The sequence below is a fragment of the Hippocampus comes genome, unplaced genomic scaffold (assembly GCF_001891065.2).
Source record: "Hippocampus comes isolate QL1 unplaced genomic scaffold, H_comes_QL1_v1.1 scaffold100, whole genome shotgun sequence".
NCBI classification, from domain to species: domain Eukaryota; kingdom Metazoa; phylum Chordata; class Actinopteri; order Syngnathiformes; family Syngnathidae; genus Hippocampus; species Hippocampus comes.
The window spans coordinates 87,473-97,169 of record NW_017805282.1 but is presented as its reverse complement, the minus strand read 5'-3'; the positions used below and the strand labels follow the sequence as shown (position 1 = coordinate 97,169).

The 9,697-nt window shown below is 41.6% G+C and overlaps 2 protein-coding genes across 4 annotated transcripts in view; one reads left to right on the top strand and one right to left on the bottom strand.

Moving 5' to 3' along the window:
- Nucleotides 1-1,669: 1,669 nt before the first annotated feature.
- On the bottom strand, nucleotides 1,670-3,460 carry smim8 (small integral membrane protein 8). The gene is made up of 2 exons (XM_019871522.1): nucleotides 3,025-3,460; nucleotides 1,670-1,970 (listed from the first exon to the last, which is right to left on the bottom strand). The coding sequence occupies exons 1-2, from the start codon at nucleotides 3,148-3,150 to the stop codon at nucleotides 1,812-1,814; spliced, it is 285 nt and encodes a 94-aa protein (XP_019727081.1). The 5' UTR covers nucleotides 3,151-3,460; the 3' UTR covers nucleotides 1,670-1,811.
- rad51 (RAD51 recombinase) overlaps nucleotides 2,801-9,697 on the top strand; it is a 15,723-nt gene continuing 8,826 nt past the window's right edge. Inside the window, exons 1-5 of one of the 3 annotated variants that reach the window (XM_019871520.1) lie at nucleotides 4,370-4,527; nucleotides 5,356-5,441; nucleotides 5,792-5,877; nucleotides 6,500-6,637; nucleotides 7,987-8,104. In XM_019871520.1, coding sequence (XP_019727079.1) covers nucleotides 5,794-5,877; nucleotides 6,500-6,637; nucleotides 7,987-8,104 — 340 coding nt within the window. In that variant the 5' untranslated portion in view covers nucleotides 4,370-4,527; nucleotides 5,356-5,441; nucleotides 5,792-5,793. Of the gene's footprint in view, nucleotides 2,970-4,369; nucleotides 4,528-5,355; nucleotides 5,442-5,791; nucleotides 5,878-6,499; nucleotides 6,638-7,986; nucleotides 8,105-9,697 lie in introns of those variants that run through there. The other 2 variants (XM_019871521.1, XM_019871519.1) reach the window with 2 other exon arrangements.

The window sequence follows — 9,697 nt, the reverse complement described above, 5'->3', positions numbered from 1 at the left end:
CCGACTCAAAATGTCAATTAGTTATGACATGCCCGCTTGGCCATCACTTGCTGGTTCATTTTGTGCACAATTAAAAAAACGTATACTTATGACTTGAAATTTAAGGGTTTTTTTTTTTTGTATTTTTAATAAATGTGTTTTTTAATGTCTTAAATTTGTAAAAAAAAAAAAAAAACATTTTCATTTTTCACTAATGAAGGGTTTGGTGAATGTGCATATGAACTGGTTGGGTTCGGTACCTCCAACAAGGTGAAGAACCACTGCTCTAGTCTATATCAATAAAGCTGCATTGTATTTTATTCTCTTTAGTGTAGCACCATCTAGTGGATGCGTGCTGCAACCGCAGCCACTATTGTAGCTTCTATTTTCCGTGCCTTATAATGCGGTGCGCCCTATATATGAAAACAGTTTTAAAATAGACCATTCATTGAAGGTGCGCCTTATAATGCAAAGCGCCTTCGAGTGCAGAAAATACAGTAATTTGTTTAGTTGTGTTTTGTGCATGCTTGGAGCTGCTGTCTCCTGTTTGGTTGGTGTGTGGAGTGAGTGCATTTTAAATAGGATCTCTGCGTGGTGTTGAGGAGACGGAAGCTGTTGATGGAGAATTGGTCATCCGAGTGGCCGAGACCTAACCGCCGGCAGTTTCAAGAGCCTCCGTCGGATGACGTCGGCAGTGATGCATCTGACAGCAGTAGGTCGTTTGCTCTCGACCTCCAACCGGTGACTCTTGATTAACAATTCGTGCTTCCTTAATTTTTTTAGTTTGTGCATTTTGTTTTAGGTTTCAGGTGTCCTCCTTAGTTTGCGTGTCACGTCAGCTTTTGCTGTTTTTTGCTTTTGACCCATTTTTATGACCTTTTTGTTGCATACATTAAAAATAGTGTTTTGGTTTTTTTTTTTTCAATCCCTTTTTGCCTTTGGGCTAATTTTTGTTGTTCTAAATCTGGTAAATTATTGCTCGGATGGTGTTTTGTATTCCTCCCTTGGGGACAGAGAGCGATTCCCTTCTTTCATGTATTGTGCCTACCACCACCATTACCAACTGTCAACATTGAATCAGCTCATTAGCAAGCTTGCAGGCTCTGAAGAAAGAGGATGATCCTGATCCTTTGAATTAAGTATGTTGCACCAGGAAAAGATGGAAAAGAGGCAAGACAAGTGGCCCTTCGGGCCCGAAGCTGGACATGCCTGCTGTCGATCTTCGCGTTTCCACTGTAGAGTTTACAGGCAGAATGGTGACAGCTGAGGAACTTGAGCCACTCATCGATTATCCATTTAAACAACTATGTGAACAATTGACAGCCATTTTTTAACAGTGAAAATTGTCCAAATCCTCTGATTTCAGTCTCTCAAGAGCAATTATTCCGATTTCTGCCGCCTTTTATGAAAGCACATTATCTTTTGTGTTTAATTTGCACAAATATTTTACTTTGGGAAAAGATAACCAAACTAGTGGCTGAATGAGTTCCAAAAAGCTTCGTGAGTTAAACGTCAATCCCTCTTGTGATATTGCTTAATTGTTTAGTTGTTTTTATCACTAAACAACACAAAAAAAAAATGGTTACTGAAGAGTAATTGGGGGGGAAATGGTTTTGTAATCCAAAATAACATTTTATCCAATTAATCGATGAAAATCATTTCTAAAAATATTTGCGAGTGAGTCATACAGTAATCCTAAAATAATTTATTATCTTTATACATCATAACCATGGTACAATATGGTTCCAATTTCAATGAGGCATTGAAACGCATCAGTCCGGTCTTTTTTTTCTTTTTAGTTTATATTGTTCTCACACATCCACGGGCTGCGATTATCCCCACTTGGAACTGCTCCTCCTCATGAGTTTCTCTCCTTCGCTGTCGATGGCCTCATAAAGCTGCTGGTTGTTTTCTTTCGTAGCATGGAGGTACCCCAGATAACCAACACACAAGGTGATAGTAATCAGTCCAAATGCCATCACTGGTTTATTCTGGGGAAGAAGGGGTGGATGAGCAGAGGATTCAATTATAACAAAATTCTAAAATACAAAATGAAAATATGAAGAAAGTACTGAACTTCCAATGTACTATTTTGTACTTTACTATTGCGCGCACCCGAATAAAAGCTGCACTCTTTATAAATGCCCACATCATATTTTTGATTTTAAAGGTACCCTTCAGTCATTTCCTCCCCATGGAAGCTCACTGTGAAGAAAAAGCAAAACCTTCGCTTATTGTCAAAAAGGTAAAACCAATTGTCACTACAAATTAATGTGCAGATATCTACCCATGCCTACATCAACACCTGAAATCATCAGGAAAATGACCTCACTATTATGGATGCTGCCCTTGTTAACCTTTCCACTCCCATTAAAAAAAAAAGGATTCATGTGATGAGGCATGGGCCGATTACTGGTTTACTGTGGTTTTAAAAATTCAACAATTCAATAACTGCTAATATTGGCTGTCACCTGTCATCAGAAACATTTTTATTGGCGAAGTTTGTATAACAAGGAAATTGTCTTTGATAGTCTAGTACTGTATAATGTATAAGATCAAAATTGCAGATTTCAGGGGCCTTTTATTTTGAAATGTTACATCAGATCTTTATGAAAGTACTTTGGTTGAATAACTGAGGTAGCCTAGTGTTCCCTGAACCTGGTCTTATTGCCAGATAATATATGCTGTACACAAAATAGCTGTGTGTGTGCGTGTGCGTCTGACACACGCGCGCACACACACGAGTAACGTGAATGCACTGATTGACATCTTTTATTTTGAAGGTGGCGAACACCGCTCTGATTGACATCTTTTATTTTGAAGGTGGCGAACACCGCTCGCTGTCAGCGGATTACCGTAATGCACAGCTCCAACAATCTCTGTGGCGGTTTGTTTGACTTCGTTTTTGTATGTGGAGACCACCTTGACCGCAGTAACGTCAGAGGAGTGCTAAGACCCCCTCCTGCCCTTGCGGAAGGCGCTTTTTTTCGGGAGGAAATACAAAACTGCAAATGGAAGTACAGTCCGGTGTAACACGTCTCTTACGGGTTTGATGAAGAGTTCGGGGTTGACAGCTCTGAACAGTGTGGTAGTCTGTGCACGCCTCAATCCGGGCGTCCTGTAGTCTGTTTCGACATTCTTCTTTCCTTCACTGCCTTCCTTAGGTGCCATGTCCGTGAGTTACTAAATGCCGTAGGTACTTCCTCGTCGTTGTTTTTCTTCTTCCACAGATGGGAAGGAAGTCCGATTTACTTTCGGCGACCAAGAAGGTGTTCTTGAACCCACCTTTGAACAACTGGGAGGTCCGAGTTGCGAGATCGGAAAAAAAAAGCAACCCGACAGAGTTCAGTCAGACGTCACCCGACAATGGGGACCTCCATTGAAACCAAGAAGGTTTTTATGAAGTGCAGGGTTGAGGACCGTAGATGTGACGTGGGCATTAAGACACTGGGCCCATTTTTTCTGTGACTCCCGTGCTGGCTGTTTTAAGGCGCACATGCGCAGTAGATCGGTCAAATTCATCGCGAACTACGGCAATTACAGTCAGACAATATACCTAAATAATGTATGCGCAATCAGCGGCGGAAGTTGTAAAAAGATTACCTATCCTATTAGGTTATTACGAGATGCCCATGCGTCTGCCGAATTTTTATTGTCTTTAAATTGACACGATATTAAAAGACTACAATAAGGAATCAGAGTTGGCATTTCAGCTTTCCGAGCAAAACAGTTTGTCGTGCGATTACATCGTTGCTACCAATATTAACATATAGCCATCCGGAAATTCTATTCAATTGTTAATTTAGGCGCCGTCATTGTGTACGCCACGGCACAAGTCTCAGGCTGAGTGTTAACAGTGACGTCTCGCGATGCACACGAGACGTGAGGTACATGCAAATGTAAAGGGCCATTTGATTGTCACACAGAAAAAAAACCCCATTAATTTATTGATGAATTAACTTCATGATCTGCTGTTACCCACCGCCTAATTTACCTAGCAAAATTCGTGAGGGGGAGTAACTGCATTTGCAGTTTGAAAAGGCCACAAATTTATATGTGGTCAAGACACTATCTGAGTCAAAGATGGCCGAGCTGTTGCCCAAAGGAAGCACTTTAAATTTCTCCTTGACCCCATGACGTTTTCACAACAAAGGTTAAGGGAAAGTGGCACGAGGTTGGGAGATTAGGCGATTGGACTTTCCAAAGAGTACCACAAAATTGCTGCGATGCGTCACGCCAGCGCATCCCGTTGTAACTTTGACACATTCAATATGGCCGCAATGTCGACATCGGGTCCAGAGCTCTGCGTGTGTTCTATTTTTCTATGTCTGTGATTAATACTTCGTCCAATCAAAATCCAAATGCTGTGAGTTGACACATTTTCGAGCGGGAAAAAAGGAAACTGGTGTTTTCAAGAGTTTGACGATGTTTTCGGCGTGCTGAACAAAACTCTTGTACGAGGTTGTCATTGTGTTTTAGCATATTAATGCGATTTAAGATTTCACAATATCTGTCTTCGATTGAGTCCTTCAGCCTACTTCTTTGAAGGTAAAATCGTTTTCTCTTGTATGGGATGGCCTGTGTTTACATTGCAAAATGTAGGTACGGGGATGTGTTGTATCCGCAGATGAATGACACTGTAGATTTTAAGTGCCCGTGGAACCGCTGTTTTCCGTAATCCAAAACGTTAGCATTTTTCATTTTACGACTACACAACTCAAATAATGGTGTAGAGCAAATGTCCCAGTTTTAATCACGACTTAAGTTCAAGTACACGCGTTGTTGTCATGACTTGGACAACATCTCCCTGAATTAGTCGACAAGGGTCGTTTTTTCCACATCCTTATACCGGTATTTATGACAAAAATTGTCTCTTTCTACTAAATTGGTCGACAAACGGACGCACTTTTTTGACGTCACAGCTGGCTAGGTCCCTTGTGAAGTTACTCTGACCCGTCAGAGTGTAGTTACGTGACAAACATTCACAAAATAAGTTCTCAACAACGTCACGGAAAAGAGCTGGGGGAAAAAGCGAAACAAACTGTGTTTACATTTTCCCAATATGTTACTTTTTAAGGAAGTTGTGACATTTTTAAAGACTTAAGAAAGTAGGAAATGCCCCCCCTTTGTAACTCAAAGCAGGATGCTCCTACATTTGTGCTACAAATACCTGTACAGTAGTAACATATCCCACAATTCCATGCAGTCGACCATACTGGCAGTCAGCTTCTCGTTGTCTTTGCGAGTGATGTAATAATGTGTATGTAAATGTATCGATTGGTTTATGTCTGTGGAACGAAATTTACTCAAGGACCCTTTTCACCCCTACTTAAATTACAATATTGTCCAAGGTGAAATATATTTTTTTCCTCACAGCTGAAACCAAGTCATCAGACGTGTCTTTTTGAGCTCTGAAATTTGTTTTCCTGACTGTCTTCTGCCCAGCAGGAAACGTATAAAAAGTTAGTCTGTGGTCAACTTTTTTCCTTTTGTGATTGTGAGAGTCATTGCTTCACCTCCTAACACAGCAATGATTCACCATATTTGAATTAGGCAAGCTCAATAAGACAAAAACTCATAGCATCCAAAAGGTCGCACGCACCGATGATGACGAAACAGTTCAATTCCCTATTCCGAGAATGTCTTTAAAGCGTTCAGTTGGACATTAAATTTCACGACCAATATATGTTGTGCAAAGTTACCATTGGAAAACTAAAATACAGTATATGGCAGTGTTGCCAATTTGGTCCCCTCTGACCAATCTAGCAACCATTTTCCTAAAAAAGGCAACATCACCATTCTCCACATTTAGGGATGGCGATGAGATCTGAAGGCACAGTTGAAACCGAGCTCGAAGAGGAGGAAAACCTTGGACCACAGCCTCTATCCAGACTCGAGGTATGTAATCATGCGATTTTGTTTTACTTTTGTTGTGTGCTAAGGGCTAAGTGGCTACCAAGTGGGACCAAAATGTTGTATGAATGGAATCTATGTGAAGGTAATAGAGATGGTAGCTATGACTTTAAGGACTGTTCCGTTCACATTAGGTTTTAAAATTTAGATCATTCAGGGGTTTTTTTTTTTAATTTAATTTTTTTTTTGAAGAAGAACCTGAAAAAAAATCTTCGACTGGTTCATTTTTTGCTCATATTTTGGGCATGTGTGTGTTCATTGCACAACTAAATTTGACTAAAACTGAAATGTGACTAAAACTAACAAGCATTTTTGCACCGAAAGACTAAGACGAAATCTAAAATGGCTGGCAAAAACAACGCTGATGTATATTAATTAACTGTTGTTAATCTGTTTTTAATCACCAAAAAAAAAAAAAAAAACAACAACAATAATTGCTTCATAAACAGCTTGGAAATTCTAGCATGAAGACTCCTGACAAAATTTGTTGTGATTTTTTTTTCTCCCCCACTTTTTGTGTGCGTGCGTGCGTGCGTGCGTGTGTGCGGGTGGGTGGGTGTGCGCGTGTGTGGCTGGGTGGCTGGCTGTCTCGGAATTTTCTCTGCAGCAATGTGGAATAGGGGCCAGCGACATCAAGAAACTGGAGGAGGCAGGTTTCCACACCATTGAGGCAGTGGCCTACGCTCCAAAGAAGGAGTTGCTGAACATAAAAGGCATCAGTGAAGCCAAAGCTGATAAAATTATAGTAAGTTTCCATTTGTTGAATCATTTTTATATATATTTTTTTCCTGTTCAAGCTTGCTGAGAATTTTTTTTCGTATCTTATTACCGTGTTTTCCGTACTATAAGGCGCACCTAAAAGCATTCAATTTTCTCAAAAGCTAACTGTGTACCTTAATAACTAACTAATAAATAATCCGATGCGCCTTCTACGTGGATCAATAGTCTGATTTCTTGGACATAGTATTTAAAATGTTCCATAAAGTGCTTTGTTACAGCTGCAGCGGTCGTGAAAGCTCTATATAAACAAATCGGAATTGTATTGGATTGTATTCCCTTGAGTGTAGCTCCATCTAGTGGATGCATAGTGCAACCGCAGCCACTATTGTAACTTCTATTCTATGCGCTTTATAATGCGGTGCGCCCTAGATATGAAAACGGTTTTAAAATATGCTATTCAATGAAGGTAATCCTTATAGTCCGAAGTGCCTTATAGTGCAGAAAGCCCACAAGGGTTGCGGGGCGTGCTGGAGCCTATCCCAGCTGTCTTCGGGCTACACCCTGAACTGGTTACCAGCCAGTCGCAGGGCGCACAAAGACGAACAGCCATCCACACTCACACTAACACCTAGGGACAATCTAGAGCAGGGGTGTCAAACTCCGGTCCTGGAGGGCCGCTGTCCTGCATGTTTTCCAAGTCTCCCTGTTGCAACACACCTGATTCAAATGAACAGGTTTAATGTCAGGCTTGCGCAGAGCTTGCTGATGATCTGATCATTTGAATCAGGTGTGTTGCAACAGGGAAACTTGGAAAACATGCAGGACAGCGGCCCTCCAGGACCGGAATTTGACACCCCTGATCTAGAGTGTTCCATTCACCTGGCCCGCATGTTTTTGGAATGTGGGAAGAAACCACATTACCCGGAGAAAACCCACACAGGCACAGGAAGAACATGCAAACTCCAAACAGAAAGGCCACAGCCGGAATCGAACCCCGCACCTCTGCACTGTGAGGCCCACGCGTTAACCAGTCGACCACCGAGCCGCCCTGGTGTATTTCAAAGATTACATGATGTAATTTTATTCACACCAACTACTTTCGAGACATTGGACTTGCCTGAATTAATTGAAGTTCTCCCACAATTTTGTTAGACCCTTCCTCTGTTGCCATCATGTGGAAGGATGGCAACAGGCAGTGTCGGCCACCTGTATTTTTTTTTTTTATTTGTAATGATCCTTTACTGATTACATAGAAGGCTTTTGTTGTGATTTTATAAATTGACAGATTGTGTTGCAAATTCTCATAAGAAGCTACGAACCCACTTTCACATCATGAGTCATTCTGCTAACTCTTCAAGGATTTGCTCTTTTCAGACTGAATCTGCCAAGCTTGTGCCTATGGGCTTTACCACAGCTACTGAGTTCCACCAGAGAAGAGCAGAAATCATCCAAATCTCGACAGGCTCTAAGGAATTGGATAAACTCCTACAGGGTTTGTAGATATTTATCTGCAAAGTTTTATCCAAGTCTGCATATTCAGCGGTTCCTTGAATTTCAATCCAAATCAGTGATACTGGTCTTTAAACTTGTTTCTTTTTACCATTAATTTTATATGACTTGTATTCATATACAGCAGGGGTGCCCAACCAGTCAGAGACTAAGAGCCAATTTTTTTCCTGTGTTACTGCAAAGAGCCACATCATACCCTTCCTCGTGCGCCCGCAAGCACACACACACACACACACACACACACACACACACACCTTTTTGCCCAAAGATCGACTTTTGAAGCGACCAACTTCCCACGATCTACACGATCGTGCACGTACAGGCATACACACAAACACACACACACAACGTGCACGTGCACTCGCGGGTGCCCACCTGTGCACTCACGCACGGGCCGAAAATGAACGAAAGCTAAAGACACAAACAAACAACCCCCCCCCCCCCCATTTCCTCCTCCCACCCCATGCGGTCGATTTGGGACCAGTTCGCTGGCTCCCGATATCTATAATGCAATAGAGACAGTCACAGCTCGAGCTGGATTTTTTTTTTTTTTTAATCTTTTTTTTTTCCCGCGAGCCATGGAGCAGCTTAAAACCCCAAAAGAGGAACTTGACCCCGCAAGAGAGAGATCACAACAGCAGATGTTGCTTTTTGTGAGATCTCTTAACTCTACTTACGAAATTAATTGGTTCTGGAAGAAATTTCTTAACTAGAACATTTTGCAAGTAGAGACGCGTTTTGCATGTAAATGCCCTAATCCGTTCCAAGCCCCCCCAAAATTCAGACATAAATGTTTTATAAAGCATATAAATGTATGAAAACAGCCATAACTGTCTTGTCATAACATAACATTGTCTGCTGGTCAGGCAGCATCTCGGCCCGGGATAGGAAGAGATTAGAGCGACTAGTCAGGAAGGCTGGTTCTGTCCTGGGCTGCTCCCTCGACACTCTGGAGGAGGTGGGCAACAGCAGGATGCTAGCTAAGCTAAAAGCTATGTTGGACAGTCCCTCCCACCCCCTCCAGCCAGCCCTGACAGCACTCGGTAGCTCCTTCAGTCAGAGACTGTTACACCCGCGTTGCAAGACGGAGAGATACCGCCGCTCGTTCCTACCGACTGCTGTCAGGCTGCTGAATAAAAAATGAATAAATCAATAAAGCATAGAATTATTTAAATGATATGACAACATATGTGAATAGTACTGTGACTATTGTATTATATTGCACTTAATTATTGACCTTATCCATGTTTGTATTTATATTGCACTTAATTGAACTGTGTTTTCTTTTCTCTTCTTTCTACCCACAATCTTGCTGCTGAAGGCTGTAAATTTCCCCAGTGTGGGACAAATAAAGGATATCTAATCTAATCTAATCTAATCTAATAACGGCCCCTAAGATGAACGAGGCACTTTTGCAGCGGGTTAACTATCGTAGCTCACGTGTACCGTTGAAAAATGCTTCTCTCGGGCCTTCGCATTCCCATTTTTTTGCCAGTACCCTCAGTGATTTTTTTTTTTTTTTTAACATACATGGCAATTTTCCGCGGATCCGCGGAAATCCGCCGTTTTCTTTTTG